Below are 19,716 nucleotides of genomic sequence, written 5' to 3' on the forward strand. Positions count from 1 at the left end.
GGGAGGGAGGGGAGTTTGGGAGTACTGAAATTGGGGAGGGAGGGGAAGGCAGAAATCCTGAAATTCGGGAGGGAGAGGAAGTCAGAAATCGTAAAATTAGGGAAGGAAGGGATTTTGGGAATGCTGGAATTCGGGAGGGAGAGGAATCCTTAAATCCTGAAATTCGGGAGGGAGAGGAACTCAGAAATCCTAAAATTAGGGAGGGAGAGGAAGTCAGAAATCCTAAAATTAGGGAGGGAGGAGAATCCCTAAATCCTGAAATGAGGGAGGGAGAGGAAGTCAGAAATCCTAAAATTCAACAGGGAGAGGAAGTCAGAAATCCTAAAATTCAGCAGGGATGGGAATTTGGAAATCCTAAAATTAGGGAAGGAAGGGAGTTTGAGAATTCTGGAATTGAACAAGGAGAGGAATTTGTAAATCCTAAAATTCAACAGGGAGGGGAATCCCTAAATCCTAAAATTAGGGAGGGTGGGAAGTTTGGGAATGCTGGAATTTGGGAGGGAGAGGAAACCAGAAATCCTAAAATTCAGCAGGGAAGGGAATTTGGAAATCCTAAAATTAGGGAAGGAGAAGAACTTGGAAATCCTAAAATTCAGGAGGGTGGGGAACCCAGAAATCCTAAAATTCAACAGGGAGGGGAATCACTGAATCCTAAAATTCAGGAAGGAGGAGAATCTATAAATCCTAAAATTCAACAGGGAGGGGAATTTGGGAATCCTAAAATTCAGGAGGGAGGAGAATTTGTAAATCCCAAATTTTGGGAGGGAGGAGAATCTGTCCATCCCAAATTTCGGGAGGGATGGGAATCCCTCAACCCCAAAATTCAGGAGTGGGGAGAACCCCCAGACCCCAAAATGCAGGAAAAGGAAAATCCCCAAAATCCCAAAATGCAGGAAAATCCCCAAAATCCCAAATGCCAGGAGCTGAGGAAGAGGAGAGATCCCGACAGTCAGGCTGGGGAGAAATCCTAATATTCAGGATTTTGGGGAACAGAAATTTTGGGGTGAGGAGGAGGAAAAGGAACCCAAAATACTCAGGTTTGGGGAAAAACCCAAATGGAAAATGGGGGAAAATCCTCTGAACCCCAAAATTGTGGAGGAAAAGGGTTTTAAAAAATCCCAAAATTCTGGAGGAAAAGGGTTTTAAAATAACCTAAAATCCTGCAGGAAAAGGGTTTTAAAATAATCCAAAATTCTGGAGAAAAGGGTATAAAAAAACCCCTAATTCTGGAAGAAAAAGGGTATTAAAAAATCCCAAAATCTTGGAGGAAAAGGGTATTAAAAACCCCAAAATTCTGGAGGAAAAGGGTTTTAAAATAACCCAAAATTCTGGAGGAAAAGGGTTTTAAAATAACCCAAAATTCTGGAGGAAAAAGGTATTAAAAAATCCCAAAATCCTGCAGGAAAAGGGTTTTAAAATAACCCAAAATTCTGGAGAAAAGGGTATCAAAAAACCCCAAATTCTGGAAGAAAAAGGGTATTAAAAAATCCCAAAATCTTGGAGGAAAAGGATATTAAAAACCCCAAAATTCTGGAGGAAAAAGGTATTAAAAAACCCCAAAATTCTGCAGGAAAAGGGTTTTAAAATAACCCAAAAATCTGGAGAAAAAAGGTATTAAAAATCCCAAAATTCTGGAGAAAAAGGGTCTTTAAAACCCCAAAATCCTGGAGGAAAAGGGTTTTAAAATAACCCAAAATTCTGAAGGAAAAGGTTATTAAAACCCCCAAAATTCTGGAGGAAAAAGGTATTAAAAATCCCAAAATCCTGCAGGAAAAGTGTCTAAAAATCCCAAAATTCTGGAAGAAAAGGGTTTTAAAATAACCCAAAATTCTGGAGGAAAAGGGTATCAAAAAACCCCAAATTCTGGAAGAAAAAGGGTATTAAAAATCCCAAAATTCTGGAGGAAAAGAGTTTTAAAATAAACCAAAATTCTGGAGGAAAAGGGTTTTAAAATAACCTAAAATTCTGGAGCAAAAGTGTCTCAAAATAACCCAAAATTCTGGAGCAAAAGGGTCTTAAAATAACCCAAAATCCTGGAGGAAAAGTGTCTAAAAATCCCAAAATTCTGGAGGAAAAGGGTATTAAAAATCCCAAAATCCTGCAGGAAAAGGGTTTTAAAATAACCTAAAATTCTGGAGGAAAAAGGTCTTAAAAACCCCAAAATTCTGGAGGAAAAGGGTCTTAAAATAACCCAAAATTCTGGAGGAAAACAGTGTTAAAAACCCCCAAATTCTGGAGGAAAAAGGTTTCAAAACCCCAAAATTCTGGAGGAAAAAGTTATTAAAAAATCCCAAAATCCTGGAGGAAAAGGGTTTTAAAATAACCCAAAATTCTGGAGGAAAAGGGTTTTAAAATAACCTAAAATTCTGGAGCAAAAGTGTCTCAAAAGAACCCAAAATCCTGGAGGAAAAGTGTCTAAAAATCCCAAAATTCTGGAGGAAAAGGGTTTTAAAATAACCCAAAATTCTGGAGGAAAAAGGTCTTAAAAAACCCAAAATTCTGCAGGAAATGGGTCTTAAAATAACCCAAAATTCTGGAGAAAAAGGGTCTTAAAAAACCCCAAAATTCTGGAGGGAAATGGTATTAAAATAACCCAAAATTCTGGAGAAAAAGAGTTTTAAATCCCCCAAAATTCTAGAAAAAAGGGTATTAAAAAAACCCAAATCAGGGGGAAATTCGAACCCCCAGGTGAGGAAAATTAGAGACCCCAAAATTCAGGATTTTTGGGGTTTTTTTGGGGGCTGCAGGCACTCCCCGTGGGGATTTTTTAAGGGGGGGTGGCAATGGGGACTCTGTTTTTGTTAAAAATCCCCAAAATTGTCATCAATAAAAGCTTTCAGCGACATCCCCGCTGTGTTTGGTGTGTGTGGAGAGAAAAAAACCCTTAAAATTGATTTAAATAAACCTAAAATTGACGTAAAATGGATCTGAACTAACCTGATCCTGCAGGACCTTCCAGGCCCTGAGGGAATCTTTGAGGAAAATGAGGCAAATTTTGGGGAAAACCTGAAAATAAATCATTCCGGGGGTTCCTAAGGAGATTTTGGGGGTTTTTTTGGGTGTTTTTTGGGGGATTTTGATGATTATTTCAATGATTTTTCCGCCGCCGCCGCTTTTCCCCTCACGGCTCAACATGGCGGCGCTCCCTCAGCGCCAGAAGGCGGGAAACCTCCCCTTCCGGGTTGGTGAGGCAGGCGAGCCAATCAGAGGCTGCAGAGGGCGGGATTACTAAACTCAGCCAATCAGAAAGGGCGAACTGCGCGGAGCGAAACGGCGGAGCCAATCAGACAGCGAGGGAGGTTTGAGTGACGGCGGCTCCACCAATCAGAGCCGAGAGGGGCGGAGCGAAGGGCGGTGCAGCCCCGGTGCCTCAGAGTCGCGGCCTAGTCCCGCCGCCGCTGCCAGCCGCGCTCCCTCCGCCGCCGCCGCCATGAACATCCTGCCCAAGAAGTCGTGGCACGTTCGGAACAAGGACAATGTGGCGCGGGTGCGGCGGGACGAGGCGGCGGCCGAGGTGGAGAGGAGGAAACGAGACGCGCGGGCGCTGCGGGCGGAGCAGGAGGTGAGCGCTGAGGGGAGCGGGGGGGATTTATATACCGTGTGGGGTGGAGTGGGCGTGGCCTACACCATATATGGGGAGATGGGATGGGCCTGTGCCATATATGGATATGTGGGCGGGGCTTCAGCGGCTCATTATCGTCGCTGAGGGGTGGGAATGGACTAAACCAACTCAAGTCCTTGCGGGGGGGGGGGGAGGCGCGGCAAAATAAATTTTATAATAAAAATTTTAATAATTTTTTTAAAATTCGTGGGGATGAATTTCGGGGATGAAAAGACCCTCCTGACCGCTGCAGGTGCGCACGGAGCTGCTGAGGAAGCGGGCGAGGCTGGGCGGTCGCAGTCCTTCCCCTCAGGCTCCCCCCGTGCTGTTCCCGCCGCCCGAGGAGACGCCGAACCGCGAGCATGAGGCGGAGAAAAGGCGGGAACAGGTGAGGGGGAAATAAACGAGAAATAAACGATAAATTAAGGGATTTGGGGGATTTTCCACCCGAAATGTTCATCTAGCCTGGGTGGGAAGGGGATCTGGGGGGGAATATTGGGAATTTGGGGGAAAATATTGGGGAATTTGGGGTAAAAACTGGGGATTTTGGGGTTCACACCATCAAATTCAGCTCCCCTCAGTGATGAGGTGAAGGTGAGGGAGGAGGAGGCGAAAAGGGGGAAATTTGGGGGGAAATCTAAAGGGATTTGGGGGATTTTCCACCCGAAATGTTCATCTAGCCTGGGTGGGAAGGGGGTCTGGGGGAAAATATTGGAGAATTTGGGGGAAAAACTGGGGATTTTGGGGTTCAGAGCCTCGAATTCGGCTCCCCTCAGGGAGGAGGTGAAGGTGAGGGGAAAAAAGGGGGAAATTAGGGAGAAATAAAGGGATTTTGGGGGATTTTCCACCCGAAATATTCATCTAGCCTGGGTGGGAAGGGGATCTGGGGGGAAATAAAGGGGAATTTGGGGGAAAAACTGAGGGATTTTGGGGGTTCACACCCTCAAATTCGGCTCCCCTCAGGGAGGAGGTGAGGGAGGAGGAGGCAAAAATGGGGAGAAAAAATGGGGAAATTGAGGGGAAAAGCTGGGGGGATTTGGGGGGAGGAAATTGAGGAATTTGGGGGAAAAAATAGGAGGATTTTAGGTAAAAATCGGGCGATTTTGGGGCAGAAAAAGGGTTTTTTGGGGGAAAAAAGTGGGAATTTTGGGGAAAAAAGAGGGAATTTGAGCTATAAAGTAGGAATTCCCACGCAGGGGGTTTCCCCTGAATCCCCCTCCCCATTTTAACCCCCAGGAGCTGAAATTGGGTGGAATAGGGTTGAAAAATAGGGGGATTTTGGGGCAAAACCAGGGGAATTTGGGGGGTAAACCAGGTGGATTTTGGGGGTAAAAATTGAGGAATTTTGGGGGAAAAAGGGGGGATTTAGGGGCGAAAATTTGGGGTAAAGTTAGGTGGATTTTGGGGGGAACGTGGGGGAATTTTGGGTATAAAAGGAGGGAATTTTGGGGTAAAAATGGGGATTTTTTGGAGAAAAAAAGGGGAAAAAGAGGGAATTTGGGATATAAAGGTGGAATTCCCACCCAGGGGGTTTCCCCTGAATCCCCCTCCCCATTTTAACCCCATTTTTCCCCATTTTAACCCCAATTTTTCCCTCAGGAACGTCGAGAAAAAGCTCTGGGAATCCTGACCTACCTGGGGCAGAGCGCGGCAGAATCCCAAACCAGCCCACCCTGGTACCTGCAGCCCCCCAAAAACGGGGCTGGGGGCTCCAAAAACGGGTCTGGGGGCTGCAGGGAGGTGCAGGAGGGGAGAAAAGCTGTGCTGGATCCTCTGCAGGCGATGAGGGAGGGGCTGAGCAAAGCCAGAGCCCAAAAATCACCCCAAAAATCCAACAGGAGAGACCCCAGACCCAAAATATCTGCTGAGGAATCCAACAGGAGAGACCCCAGACCCAAAATATCTGCTGAGGAATCCAACAGGAGAGACCCCAGACCCAAAATATCCAGTGAGGAACCAAACAGGAGAGACCCCAGACCCAAAATATCAGCTGAGGAAGGAAACAGAGACCCCAGACCCAAAATATCCAGTGAGGAACAGAACAGGAAATCCCCCAGACCCGAAAATTCAGCTGAAAAATCACCTCAGAAATCAAACAGGAGAGACCCCAGACCCAAAAAATCCACTGAAAAACTGGACAGGAAATCCCCCAGACCCCAAAAATCCACTGAAAAACCCGACAGGAGCTCACCTGAGCGAGGAGGAGGAGATAGGTGAGTGGGGTTTGGCTTGATTCTTAATTAATTGAGTAATTAATTGCGTGATTTGCTAATTGATGTGTTGATTTTTGTGAATTAGTCACTTTAGTTTCCTAATCCCCATTTGATAGTGATGCTTCAGAGTTCCCCATTGATCCTTCCTGGCGTTAATTAAGTCGTTAATTAGCTAATTAATCCCTTAGCTATTTAATTAATCCTTTAATTAGCTCATTGATAACCTTTAATTAGCTCATTGATACTGTTAATTAGCTCATTGATACCTTTAATTAGCTCATTGATACCTCAATTAGCTCATTAACCCATTGGCACCCCATTCCCCCCCTGCACTGATTAAGCCATTAACTAATTAGTCTCTTAATTAGCTCATTAATCCATTAACGACTCCCTCCTGTCCCCCTGAAAATTGGGGTTTTATCCTTCCAAAATTCCGATTTATTTCCCCTAAATTTGGGGTCTTAGCACCCTAAAATTGGGATTTATTGCCCCTAAAATTGAGGTTTTATCCCTCAAAAATTGGGATTTATTCCCCCAAAAACTGGGATTTATTCCCTCAAAAATTGGGATTTATTCCCCCAAAAATGGGGATTTATTCCCCCAAAAACTGGGATTTATTCCCCAAAAAATTGGGATGTATTCCCTCAAAAATTGGGATTTATTCCCCCAAAAATTGGGATTTATTCCCCCAAAAACTGGGATTTATTCCCTCAAAAACTGGGATTTATTCCCCCAAAAATTGGGGTTTTATCCCCCAAAAATTGGGATTTATTCTCTCAAAAACTGGGATTTATTCTCTCAAAAATTGGGATTTATTCTCTCAAAAGTTAGGATTTATCCCCCAAAAATTGGGATTTATTCCCTCAAAAATTGGGATTTATTCCCCCAAAATTGGGGGTTGACCCTTCCCTTCACGCTAATTAACCTCAATTAACTTCCCAATTAACATCTTTTATTACCACCTCATCTTCCCTCCAAGTTCCACTCCGATTTTTATTTACCCTTCGCCTACTTTCTCTCTTAATTACTCCTTAATTACCCCTAATTAACTAATTAACCCATTATTGATTACCACATCACCTCTCCTCTCTCCCCTCCTCACACTAATCACCCTCATCAATCCCCCTCGTTAATTAGCGCTAATCACCTCCCCAATTAGCTCTAATTAGCGTTAATTACGCTTATTAACTCCCCTAATTAACCCATTATTGATCACCACATCTCTCCCCACCTCACACTAATCACCCTTATTAATTACCCTCGTTAATTAGCGTTAATCACCTCCCCAATTAGCGCTAATTAGCGTTAATTGCCTTGCAGGCTGGCGGAGCTGCGGCGACAGCGATTGGCCAGAGAGGCTGCAGAGGCAGCCAGGAGCAGAGAGCTGCTGGAGACCCGAAAATCCCAAATTTCACCCCAAAATTCACCCCAAAAAACCCAAAAATCCGAGAGGGAGAAACCTTACAACAGCCAGTTCCACCCCAGGCTGGCCAGGGGAACCCAAAAATACCCAAAATTGGTGTGAAAAACCCAAAAATAAACATGAGAAACTGAAAATATACCTGAGAGACTCAAAATATACCTGAGAAACTAAAAAATACCCAAAATCCCCAAAATTTACCCCAAAAAACCCCAAAATCCGAGAGGGAGAAACCTTACAACAGCCAGTTCCACCCCAGGCTGGCCAGGGGAACCCAAAAATACCCAAAATCGGTGTGAAAAACCCAAAAAATAAACATGAGAAACCCAAAAAATATACCTGAGAAACTGAAAATGTACCTGAGAAACCCAAAATCCCCCAAAAATTCACCTGAGATCCCAAAAATCCCCAAATATACACCTGAGATTCCCCAAAAAAATCCCAAAATTCACCTCAGACCCCCAAAAATACAACGGAGACCCCAAAAAACCCCAAAAATTCACCTCAAACTCCCCAAAAATACACCTGACAACCCCAAAAAACCACAAAAAATTCACCTGAGATCCCAAAAATCCCCAAATATACACCTGAGATTCCCCAAAAAAATCCCAAAATTCACCTGAGATCCCCAAAATCCTTTGGTATTTCCCAAATTCTGAGGGAAAAATGAGATTTTTTGGGCATGAAACCCCCAAATTTTGGGGTTAAAAAGGGAAATTTGGGATGGGGAAATTTGGGATCCCCAAAATTCCCTCAAAATCCCCCAAAATTCCCAAAAATCCCTCAAAATTTCCCCAAAATTCCCCCAAATTCCCTCAAAATTTCCCCAAAATTCCCCCAAATTCCCTCAGAATTCCCCAAAACCCCCTAAAATTTCTCCAAATTCCCCCGAAATTTCTCAAAATTCCCCAAAATTTCCCCAAATTCCTTCAAAATCTCCCAAAATTTCCCCAAATCCTCCAAAATTCCCTCAAAATTCCCCAAAATTCCCTCAAAATTTCCCCAAATCCCCCAAATTCCTCAAAAATCCCCAAAATTTCCCCAAATTCCCTCAAAAATCCCTCAAAATTCCCCTCAAAATTCCCCAAATTCCCTCAAAATTCCCTCTAAATTTCCCCAAATTTCCCAAAATTCCCCCAAATTCCCCAAAATTTCCCCCAAAATGCCTCAAAATTCCTCCAAATTCCTCAAAAATCCCCCAAAATTTCCCCCAAATTCCTCAAAATTCTTCCAAATTCCCCAAAATTTCCCCAAATTCTTCAGTTTCCCCCAAAATTCAACCAAAATTCCCCCCAAATTTCCCCAAATTCCTCAAAAATCCCCCAAATTTCCCCCAAAATTCCTCCAAATTTCCCCAAAATTTCACCAAATTCCTCAAAAATCCCCAAAATTTCCCAAAATCCCCAAACCCCTCCCTCCCCCCACAACGACCTCTGATATAAAACTATTTATTCATAAATATTTTCCAAAACGAAAATAACTTTTTACCAAAAAAAAAAAAACAAAAAAAATTTTTTCTTCTTCGACCTCCGCAGTGAGTGGGGGAGGGAAACCCAAAACCTCCCAAAACCCCCCAAAAAAACCCCAAAAAAACCCCAAAAATCTCCTTTTTCACCCCAAAACTCCACGCTCAGCCCAGCTGCAGCACAGAGCCCATTTTGGGGTGAATTTCCACCATTTTGGGGTTTTTTTTTCCCCCTCTGACCTCCCCAGAGCATGCAGGGGTGGTTTGGGGTGGTTTTTGGGGTTGTTTTTGGGGTTTTTGGGGTGGTTTTTGGGTGTTTTTTGGGGTTTTTTCCTCCTCACTGCAGGTCTCGATCCTCCAGGTAACGATACTCGAAGGTGAATCCTTCCTTCTTGCGCTGCCCCCACTTCTCGTAGTCGAAATAGATGTAAGTGCCCTGAAATTCGGGGGGGAAATGGGGTTTTGGGGATCCCAAAAACGGGCTGGGCCACCCCAAAAACCCCAAACCCAAAAAAAACCCAAAAAAAATCCGAGTTTGGGGTGAAATTTTAGGGTTTTTGGGGGGAATTTTGGAATTCCGGGGAGGAATTTTGGGGTGGAAGAGGAAATTTTGGGGTTCAGAAAGGAATTTTGGGGGGGAAATGGGGTTTTGGGGATGCCAGAAACGGGCTGGGCAACCCCAAAAACCCCAACCCCCAAAAAAACCCCAAAAAATCCGAGTTTGGGGTGAAATTTTACGTTTTTTTGGGATTTTAAGATCAATTTTAGGGTTTCCAGGTGGGAATTTTTGGATTCCAGGGGTGGATTTTGGGGTTTATGAAGGAATTTTGGGGTGGAAATGGGGTTTTGGGGATCCCAAAAACGGGCTGGGTGACCCCAAAAACCCCAACCCCAAAAAAAACCCCGAAAAAATCCCAGTTTGGGGTGAAATTTTAGGGTTTTTGGGGTGGAAAAGGTGATTTTTTTGGAAGTTAAGGTGGAAATTTTGGGGCTCAGGAGGAAATTTTGGGGTTCAGAAAGGAATTTTGGGGTGAAAATGGGATTTTGGGGATCCCAAAAACGGGCTGGGCCACCCCAAAAACCCCAACCCCAAAAAAACCCCCAAAAAAATCCCAGTTTGGGGTGAAATTTGGGGTTTTTTGGGGGAATTTCAGATAGATTTTAGGGTTTCCAGATAGGAAATTTGGGGTTCCAGGGGTAAATTTTGGGGTTCAGGTAGGGAAGTTTGGGGTGAAAATGGGATTTTGGGGATCCCAAAAACGGGCTGGGTGACCCCAAAAACCCCAACCCCAAAAAAAACCCCAAAAAATCCGAGTTTGGGGTGAAATTTGGGGTTTTTTAGGGATTTTGGGGTGGATTTTTGGGATTTAGGGAAGGATTTTGGGGTTCAGGATGAAACTTTGGGGTTCAGGAGGGAAATTTGGGGGAGAAATGGGGTTTTGGGGATCCCAAAAACGGGCTGGGTGACCCCAAAAACCCCAACCCCAAAAAAAACCCCGAAAAAATCCCAGTTTGGGGTGAAATTTGGGGCTTTTTGGGGATTTTCAGATTGATTTTAGGGTTTCCAGGTGGGAAATTTGGGGTTTAAGGAGGAAATTTTGGGGTTCAGGAGGGAATTTTGGGGGCAAAATGGGGTTTTGGGGATCCCAAAAACGGGCTGGGCCACCCCAAAAACCCCAACCCCAAAAAAAACCCCAAAAAAATCAGAGTTTGGGGTGAAATTTGGGGTTTTTTGGGGGAATTTCGGAATTCCGGGGAGGAATTTTGGGGTGGAAGAGGAAATTTTGGGGTTCAGGAGGGAATTTTAGGGGAAAAATGGGATTTTGGGGATCCCAAAAACGGGCTGGGCCACCCCAAAAACCCCAACCCCAAAAAAAACCCCAAAAAATCCCAGTTTGGGGTGAAATTTTAGGGATTTTTTTAGGGATTTTGGGGAATTTTGGGATTCAGGGATGGATTTTGGGCTTAAAGGGTGAACTTTGAGGGCTTTTCAGTAAAAAAAGTCAATTAAAAATTGAATTTAAACCCAATTTTTACACAATTTTCACATCCAGGTTGCAATTTTTTTGGGATTTGGGATAATTTTGGCTACCCAGGTGGGATTCAGGATGGGAATTTGGGGAATTTTGGGGAATTTTGGGATTCAGGGTGGAATTTTAGGATCTCCAAATGAAAAAAAATCCATTAAAAATCGAATTTAAACCCAATTTTGATGCAATTTTCACATCCTGGTTGGAATTTTTTTGGGATTTGGGATAATTCCTGGTCTGGGGTTTGGATTCAGGATGGAAATTTTGGGAATTTTGGGGAATTTTGGGATTCAGGGTGGAATTTTAGGATCTCCAAATGAAAAAAAATCAATAAAAAATTGAATTTTAAGCCAATTTTGATGCAATTTTCACATCCTGGTTGGAATTTTTTTGGGATTTGGGACAATTCCCGGTCTGGGGTTTGGATTCAGGATGGGAATTTCGGGAATTCAGGGAATTTTGGGATTCAGGTTGGAATTTAAGGATCTCCAAATGAAAAAAAATCCATTAAAATCCAATTTAAACTCAATTTTTAAGCGATTTTTGAATCCAGGTCAGATTTTTTTTGGGGATTTGGGATAATTTTGGTTACCCAGGTGGGATTCAGGATGGGAATTTGGGGAAATTCGGGATTTTTGGGGTTTGCTGACCTGCTCGAACTCGTCGGTGATGGTTTTTGGCTCCTCGTGCCGCTGGAACCACATCATGTACTTGGTGTGGAATCGCCAGGATTGCTTCTTCAGAGCCTTGGCCGCCAGGTACTGAGCCTTGGTGCCCTGGAATCCCAAAAAATACAACATTTGGGATCCTAAAATTTATGGGGAAAATAATGGGGTTTGGGGGAATTCGAGAAAATGGGAAAAAACCCCAAAAAAATGGAGTTTTCAAAAAAAAAATTCGGATTTTTCTCCCCAAAATGGATGGAATTTAAGGGGTTTTGCCCCAAAAAATCCAAATTTGGGATCCTGGAATTTAGGGGAAAATCCTGGGGTTTGGGGGAATTCGGGAAATTGGGAAAAAACCCCAAAAAAATTGAGTTTTCCAAAAAAAAATTGGATTTTTGGAGGCAAAATAGATCGGAAAGGATTAAGGTACTGAGCCTTGGTGCCCTGAAATCCCAAAAAATCCAAAATTTGGGATCCTAAAATTTATGGGGAAAATCCTGGGATTTGGGGGAATTAGGGAAAATGGGAAAAAACCCCGAAAATTTGGAGTTTTCCCCCAAAATTCAGATTTTTAAAAAAAAATTGGATTTTTCACCCCAAAATGGACTGAATTTAAGGGGTTTTGCCCCAAAAAATCCAAATTTGGGATCCTGGAATTTAGGGGAAAATCCTGGGATTTGGGGGAATTCGGGAAAATGGGAAAAAACCCAAAAATGTGGAGTTTTCCCCCAAAAATTCGGATTTTTCCCAAAAAAAATTGCGATTTTTCCAGTGAAAATGGATGGAATTTAAGGGGTTTTGCCCCAAAAAATCCAAATTTGGGATCCCAAAATTCACTGGGAAAATCCTGGGGTTTGGGGGAATTCGGGAAATTAGGAAAAAAACCCGAAAATTTGGAGTTTTCCCCAAAAAAATTGGATTTTTCACCAAAAAATTTGGATTTTTCACCCCAAAATGGATTGAATTTAGGAGGTTTTGCCCCTAAAAATCCAAATTTGGGATCCCAAAATTCACTGGGAAAATAATGGGATTTGGGGGAATTCAGGAAAATAGGAAAAAACCCCAAAAATTTGGAGAAATTCCCCTCAAAATTCAGATTTTTCAAAAAAAAAAATCAGAATTTGCCCCAAATTTTGGGCGATTTGGGACCCCAAAACTCCAAATTTGGGATCCCAGAATTTAGGGGAAAATCCCAGGATTTGGGGGAATTTGCTAAATTCGGAAAAAACCCCAAAAATCGGGAAAAATTCCCCAAAAATTCAGAGTTTGGGTTTGAATTTTGGTGGAATTTTGATGAAATTTTTGGGGATTTTGATGGGAATTTCAGATTTTTTTGGGGTTTTTTTGGGGTTTTCATTTTGGGGTGAATTCTGGGGATTTCTGTACCTCCAGGTAGTAGAAGATGAAGAACAAAGTCTCAGTGAAACTTTAGGATAAATTTTTGGGGCATTTTTTGGGGATTTTTGGGGATTTTTCACTCAATTTTCGCTGGATTTTGATGGGAATTTGGGATTTTTTTGGGGTTTTTTTTGCTGTTTTCATTTTGGGGTGAATTCTGGGGATTTCTGTACCTCCAGATTGTAGAAAATGAAGAACAAAATCTCAGTAGAACTTTGGGATAAATTTGGGATCAATTTTGGGGTTTTTTTGGGGATTTTTCACTCAATTTTCAGTGGATTTTGATGGGAATTTCGGATTTTTTTGGGGTTTTTTTGGGGTTTTCATTTTGGGGTGAATTTGGGGGATTTCAGTACCTCCAGATAGTAGAAGATGAAGAACAAAATCTCCATGGAAACTTAGAATAAATTTGGGATGAATTTTGGGTCAATTTGGGGTCAATTTTCACTCAATTTTTATGGAAATTTTGGGGATTTTGATGGGAATTTCGGATTTTTTTGGGGTTTTTTTTGCTGTTTTCATTTTGGGTTGAATTCTGGGGATTTCAGTACCTCCAGGTAGTAGAAAATGAAGAATAAAGTCTCAGTTGAGAGCCTCTGGTAGAACTCCACGGTGTCAGAGTGAGGAGGAGGAAGCTGGTGGTGGTAAGGGGGAGTTGGGCAGGGATTCCTGGGCAGGTATTGCCTGGGGAAAAAATACAGAAAATTGGTTAAAAATGGGGAAAAAATAGCAGAATTACAAATTAAAGTGAGAGGGAGAGAATACAGAATTATAAGAAAAAATTGGGGGGAAATATAGTGAAATTATACCAAAAAAATGGGGAAAATTGGGTTAAAAATGGGAAAAAATGGGAAAAAAAATATCAAGATTATTAATTAAAATGAGCAGGGAAAAGTACAGATTTATAGGAAAAAAATGGGGAGAAATATAGTAAAATTATACCAAAAAAAAGGGGGGGGAAATTAGAGAAAATTGGGCTAAAAATGGGAAAAATTTATTGGAATTAAGGATTGGAATGAGGGGGAGAGAGAAGAGAATTATAGGGAAAAAATTGGGGGAAATATAGTGAAATTACACCAAAAAAAACGGAATAAATACAGAAAATTGGTAAAAAATGGGGAAAAACGGGAAAAAAATATCAAGATTATTAATTAAAATGAGGGGGGAAAAATACAAAATTATAGGAAAAAAATTGGGGGCAAATATAGTGAAATTATACCAAAAAAAGGGGAAAAATAGAGAAAATTGGGTTAAAAATGGGAAAAATTTATTGGAATTAAGGATTGGAATGAGGAGGAGAGAGAAGAGAATTATAGGAAAAAATTGGGGGGAAATAGAGTGAAATTACACCCAAAAAAAAGGGGAAAATAACCCAAAATTAGATGAAGGAAAGAGGGAAAATAACCCAAAATTGCACAAAGAAAAAAGGGAAAATAACCCAAAATTACACAAAAAAAAAAAGGGAATAAATATCCCAAAATTAGACCAGAAAATGGGAATAAATATCACAAAATTAGACGAAAAAATGGGGAAAATAACCTAAAATTACACCAAAAAAAGGGGGAAATAACTCAAAATTACAGAAAGAAAAGTGGAATAATTATTTCCTTTATAAACCCCCTGAAAACACCCAAAATCACACGAAATTGATCCCAAATGTCCCAAAATTCCCAAATTTCCCACCTGATCCTCTTGGAATAAAACCTTTATAAACCCTTTATAAGCTCCATAAATCCCATTTTAACTCCCCAAAATCCCATTTTAACCCCATAAATCACCCAAAATCACCCCAAAACCACCCAAAATTCCCAGATTTTTGGGATTTTTTGGGAATTCCCACCTGATCCTCTCAGAATCCATGGGCTGGGGCTTTATTAACCTCTATAAACCTCTATAAATCCCCAAAAATCCCCCCAAAATCCCATTTTAACCCCATAAATCACCCCAAAACCACAGGAAATTCCCGATTTTTCCCGGATTTTTTGGGAATTCCCACCTGATCCTCTCGGAGTCGGAGGGATGAGGCATGTGGTGCCAGGCTGGGGCTTTATTAACCTCTATAAATCCCATTTTAACCCCATAAATCACCCCAAAACCACCCAAAATTCCCGATTTTTCCCAAAAATTCCTGAATTTCCCACCTGATCCTTTCGGAATCCATAGGATGAGGCATGTGGTGCCAGGCTGGGGCTCTATAAACCTCCATAAATCCCATTTTAACCCCATTTTAACCTCATAAATCACCCCAAAACCCCCTGAAATGTCCCAAAATTCCCAGAATTTTTGGGATTTTTTGGGAATTCCCACCTGATCCTCTCGGAATCGGAGGGATGAGGCATGTGGTGCCAGGCTGGGGCTTTATGAACCTCTATAAATCCCATTTTAACCCCATTTTAACCCCATTAAAACACCCAAAATCACCCAAAATTCCTGATTTTTCCCAATTTTTCCCGATTTTTCCCCAATTTCCCACCTGATCCTCTCGGAATCCGAGGGATGAGGCATGTGGTGCCAGGCTGGCGCTTTATAAAACTCTATAAATCCCATTTTAACCCCATAAATCACCCCCAAAACCACCCAAAATTCCCAGAATTTTTGGGATTTTTTGGGATTTCCCACCTGATCCTCTCGGAGTCGGAGGGATGAGGCATGTGGTGCCAGGCTGGGGCTTTATGAACCTCTATAAACCTCTATAAATCCCCATAAATCCCCCCAAAAATCCCATTTTAACCCCATAAATCACCCCAAAACCCCCTGAAATGTCCCAAAATTCCCAGATTTTTTGGGATTTTTTGGGAATTCCCACCTGATCCTCTCGGAGTCGGAGGGATGAGGCATGTGGTGCCAGGCTGGGGCTTTATTAACCTCTATAAATCCCATTTTAATCCCATTTTAACCCCATAAATCACCCCAAAACAACCCAAAATTCCCAGAATTTTTGGGATTTTTTGGGAATTCCCACCTGATCCTCTCGGAGTCGGAGGGATGAGGCATGTGGTGCCAGGCTGGGGCTTTATGAACCTCTATAAACCTCCATAAATCCCATTTTAACCCCATTATAACCCCATTAAAACACCCAAAATCACCCAAAATTCTCGATTTTTCCCGATTTTTCCCGAATTTCCCACCTGATCCTCTCGGAATCGGAGGGATGAGGCATATGGTGCCAGGCTGGGGCTTTATTAACCTCTATAAATCCCATTTTAACCCCATAAATCACCCCAAAACCCCCTGAAATGTCCCGAAATTCCCAGAATTTTTGGGATTTTTTTGGGAATTCCCACCTGATCCTCTCGGAGTCGGAGGGATGGGGCATGTGGTGCCAGGCTGGGGCTTTATTATCCTCTATAAATCCCATTTTAACCCCATTTTAACCCCATAAATCACCCCAAAACAACCCAAAATTCCCAGAATTTTTGGGAATTTTTCCCAAATTTCCCACCTGATCCTCTCGGAGTCGGAGGGATGGGGCATGTGGTGCCAGGCTGGCTCCTGCAGGGCCTGCTGGTAGAGCTGCTCCTTGGGCAGGGGCAGGGGGCCCAGGGGACACACCCCCAGGGCCAGCGGGATGCTCACCTCCCCCAGGGACCCCCCGGGACCCCCCGAGAGACCCCCGGAGCCCCCCGAGCTGGGCGGGGCTGAGCCGGAGCCCAGCAGCAGATCTGGGGAGAAACAGGGCAGGAAAGGGTTAATGAGAGACCCCCGGAGCCCCCCGAGCTGGGAGGGGCTGAGCTGGAACCCAGGAGGAGATCTGGGGAGAGAGAACGGGGAGGAAAGGGTTAATGAGAGACCCCCGGAGCCCAGGAGCAGATCTGGGGAAGGAAAGGGTTAATCAGGGGCGGTTTTGGGGGCGTTTTGGGGACTTTTGGGGGAATTTAGGGGAGTTTGGAGGGGGGGGAGGAAAGGGTTAATTAGGGCAGGAAAGGGTTAATGAGAGACCCCCGGAGCCCCCCGAGCTGGGGAGGAAAGGGTTAATTAGGGACCCTCTGGAGCCCAGGAGCGGATCTGGGAACAGAGAATGGGCAGGAAAGGGTTAATTAGGGCAGGAAAGGGTTAATGAGAGACCCCCTATGGAGCCCAGGAGGAGATCTGGGGAAGGAAAGGGTTAATCAGGGGCGGTTTTGGGGAGTTTTGGGGGAATTCAGGGGAGTTTGGAGGGGAGAGGAAAGGGTTAATTAGGGCAGGAAAGGGTTAATGAGAGACCCTCCAGAGCCCAGCAGGAGATCTGGGGAAGGAAAGGGTTAATCTGGGGAGATTTTGGGAGTTTAGGGGACTTGGGGGGAGGAAAGGGTTAATTCGGGGATTCTGGGGGGATTTGGGAAGCCAGAGGGGAGGAAAGGGTTAATCTGGGGGGATTTTGGGGGGATTTAGGGGTGTTTGGAGGGGGAGGAAAGGGTTAATCGGGAGGAAAGGGTTAATCAGGGGCAGTTTTGGGGGGATAAGAGAGAAGGGGAGGAAAGGGTTAATTCGGGGAGGAAAGGGTTAATTCGGGGAGATTTGGGGGATTTAGAGGGATTTTGGGGGTCGAGGGGGAAATTTGGGGCTCCTCAGGGGGATTTGGGGAGAATTTGGGGGATTTTGGGGGAAATTTTGGGAGATTTTGGGGGAATTTGGGGAGAATTTGGAGGATTTTGGGGGTCGCAGGGAGAAATTTGGGGCTCCTCAGGGGGGATTTTGGGGTCTCCTGTAGGAATTTTGGGGGTTCAGGGCTAATTTGGGGTTATTTTTGGGGGTCCAAGTTAATTTGGGGAGGGGTCTGGGTTATTTTTAGGCTGATTTTGGGGTTATTTTTGGGGTTATTTTGGGATATTTTTGGGGATATTTTTGGGATATTTTGGGATATTTTTGGGGATATTTTTGGGATATTTTGGGGATATTTTGAGGATATTTTGGGATATTTTTGGGAATATTTTGGGGATATTTTTGGGGATATTTGGGGATATTTTTGGGGCTATTTTGGGATATTTTTGGGGATATTTTCAGGGTTTTTGGGGTTATTTTCAGGAGGTTTCAGGGTTATTTTTGGGGATATTTTAGCGTTATTTTGGGGATATTTCAGGATTATTTTTGGGGTGTTTTGGGGATATTTTGGGGATATTTTAGGCATATTTTTGGGGATATTTTGGGATATTTTAGGTATATTTTGGGATATTTTTGGGGGATATTTTTGGGGTATTTTTGAGGATATTTTGGGGGATATTTTCAGGATTTTTGGGGTTATTTTGGGATATTTTTGGGGATATTTTGGAGTTATTGTAGGGATATTTTTGGGGTTAATTTGGGGTATTTTTGGGGATATTTTAGGGATATTTTGGGGATATTTCAGGATTATTTTTGGGGATATTTTAGGGATATTTTAGGGATATTTTGGGGGATATTTTCAGGGTTTTTGGGGATATTTTTGGGGTATTTTTGGGGATATTTTCAGGGTTATTTTGGGGCTATTTTTCAGGGGTTTTCAGTGTTATTTTCACGGTTTTTGGGGCTTTTTTCATGGGTATTTTAGGGATTTTTTGGGGATATTTTAGGGATATTTTTGGGATATTTTGGGGATATTTTAGGGATATTTTGGAAATATTTTAGGGATATTATGGGATATTTTTGGGGAATATTTTCAGGGTTTTTAGGGGTATTTTTGGGGATATTTTAGGGATATTTTGGGGATATTTTTGGGATATTTTGGGGATATTTTGGAGATATTTCAGGATTGTTTTTGGGGTTATTTTGGGGTATTTTTGGGGGTTTTTCTCACCCCTATCCCCCAGGTGAATGGCTCCTCCCTGCTCCTCCATCCCCATCGCTCTCTCTGCCATCGACTTCAGGCTGCTCAGAGGCTCTGGAGCCTGGAGGGGAAAATTCACCCAAAATCACCCCAAAATTCACCCAAATTAACCCCAAAATTCACCCCAAAATTCACCCCAAAATTCACCCAAATTCACCCCAAATTCACCCAAATTCACCCCAAAATTCACCAAAATTCACCCCAAAATTCACCCCAAAATTCACCCAAATTCACCCCAAAATTCACCCAAAATTCACCCCAAAATCACCCCAAAATTCACCCCAAAATTCACCCAAATTCACCCCAAAATTCACCCCAAAATTCACCCCAATTCACCCCAAAATTCACCCAAATTCACCCAAATTCACCCAAAATCACCCAAAATTCACCCAAATTCACCCCAAAATTCACCCCAAAATTCACCCAAATTCACCCCAAAATTCACCCCAAAATTCACCCAAATTCACCCCAAAATTCACTCCAAAATTCACCCAAATTCACCCCAAAATTCACCCCAAAATTCACCCAAATTCACCCCAAAATTCACTCCAAAATTCACCTGGAAATCCCCAAAATTCACCCCAAAATTCACCCAAATTAACCCCAAAATTCACCCAAATTAACCCAAAATTCACAAGGGGAACCCCAAATTGGGGTGGGGGGGAAAAATTTGGGGGAGAAACCACAAAAATCTGGGGGAGAAAAATCAAAATTCCCCCAAAATTCCCAATTTTTTGCCCAAAATTCCCAATTTTTTCCCAAAATTCCCACAAAATTATCTTTTTTTCCCCCAAAATTAAAAAAAAATTCCCAATTTTTACCCAAAATTCCCTATTTTTCCTCCAAAATTCCCCATTTTTTCCCAAAATCTCTCATAATTCTCAAATTTTTCCCAAATATTTCCCAAAATTCCCCAATTTTTCCCCCCAAAATTCCCAATTTTTCCCCCAAAATTCCCAAATATTTCCCAAAATTCCCCAATTTTTCCCCCAAAATTCCCGATTTTTTCCCCAAAATTTCCTTTCTTCCCCCAAAATTCCCAATTTTTTCCCCAAAATTCCCAATTTTTCCCTGAAAATCCCAAAAACCCCAATTTTTCCCCAAAATTCCCCCAAAATTCCAAATTTTTCCCCCCAAAATTC

At 42.7% G+C, this 19,716-nt stretch overlaps 2 protein-coding genes and 1 long non-coding RNA gene across 4 annotated transcripts in view; 2 read left to right on the forward strand and 1 right to left on the reverse strand.

Moving 5' to 3' along the window:
• Nucleotides 1–55: 55 nt before the first annotated feature.
• On the forward strand, nucleotides 56–2,845 carry LOC146422884 (uncharacterized). Its single transcript, XR_014847804.1, has 7 exons — nucleotides 56–1,442; nucleotides 1,510–1,777; nucleotides 1,809–1,877; nucleotides 1,912–2,012; nucleotides 2,046–2,245; nucleotides 2,278–2,379; nucleotides 2,413–2,845. It is a non-coding gene; the product is annotated as an uncharacterized LOC146422884 (long non-coding RNA).
• Nucleotides 2,846–3,341: 496 nt separating this feature from the next.
• Nucleotides 3,342–7,568, forward strand: LENG1 (leukocyte receptor cluster member 1). 2 transcript variants are annotated; one of them, XM_085045660.1, is made up of 5 exons: nucleotides 3,342–3,562; nucleotides 3,855–3,989; nucleotides 5,201–5,630; nucleotides 5,673–5,814; nucleotides 7,135–7,568. In XM_085045660.1, the coding sequence occupies exons 1-5, from the start codon at nucleotides 3,431–3,433 to the stop codon at nucleotides 7,337–7,339; spliced, it is 1,044 nt and encodes a 347-aa protein (XP_084901786.1). In that variant the 5' UTR covers nucleotides 3,342–3,430; the 3' UTR covers nucleotides 7,340–7,568. The 2 variants fall into 2 exon arrangements, with proteins under 2 accessions (XP_084901786.1, XP_084901784.1); XM_085045658.1 differs by having other exon boundaries at nucleotides 5,201–5,814.
• Nucleotides 7,569–8,666: 1,098 nt separating this feature from the next.
• CNOT3 (CCR4-NOT transcription complex subunit 3) overlaps nucleotides 8,667–19,716 on the reverse strand; it is a 49,191-nt gene continuing 38,141 nt past the window's right edge. The window contains exons 15-19 of the mRNA XM_085045668.1: nucleotides 18,545–18,635; nucleotides 16,235–16,454; nucleotides 13,344–13,476; nucleotides 11,380–11,505; nucleotides 8,667–9,135 (exon numbers count right to left, since the gene is read on the reverse strand). Coding sequence (XP_084901794.1) covers nucleotides 9,037–9,135; nucleotides 11,380–11,505; nucleotides 13,344–13,476; nucleotides 16,235–16,454; nucleotides 18,545–18,635 — 669 coding nt within the window. The 3' untranslated portion in view covers nucleotides 8,667–9,036. The remainder of the gene's footprint in view (nucleotides 9,136–11,379; nucleotides 11,506–13,343; nucleotides 13,477–16,234; nucleotides 16,455–18,544; nucleotides 18,636–19,716) is intronic.

This window comes from Lichenostomus cassidix, unplaced genomic scaffold (assembly GCF_008360975.1).
Source record: "Lichenostomus cassidix isolate B80296 unplaced genomic scaffold, HeHo_3.0 HiC_scaffold_38, whole genome shotgun sequence".
NCBI lineage: Eukaryota > Metazoa > Chordata > Aves > Passeriformes > Meliphagidae > Lichenostomus > Lichenostomus cassidix.

What these genes read in the sequence shown, in the direction of transcription:
- LENG1 (XM_085045658.1), top strand. Translation starts at nt 3,431, where the DNA reads ATGAACATCCTGCCCAAGAAGTCGTGGCACGTTCGGAACAAGGACAAT. An exon ending in CGCTGCGGGCGGAGCAGGAG is followed by an intron (nt 3,563 to 3,854) that starts GTGAGCGCTGAG and finishes TGACCGCTGCAG; the next exon opens with GTGCGCACGGAGCTGCTGAG. An exon ending in GAGCGAGGAGGAGGAGATAG is followed by an intron (nt 5,815 to 7,134) that starts GTGAGTGGGGTT and finishes ATTGCCTTGCAG; the next exon opens with GCTGGCGGAGCTGCGGCGAC.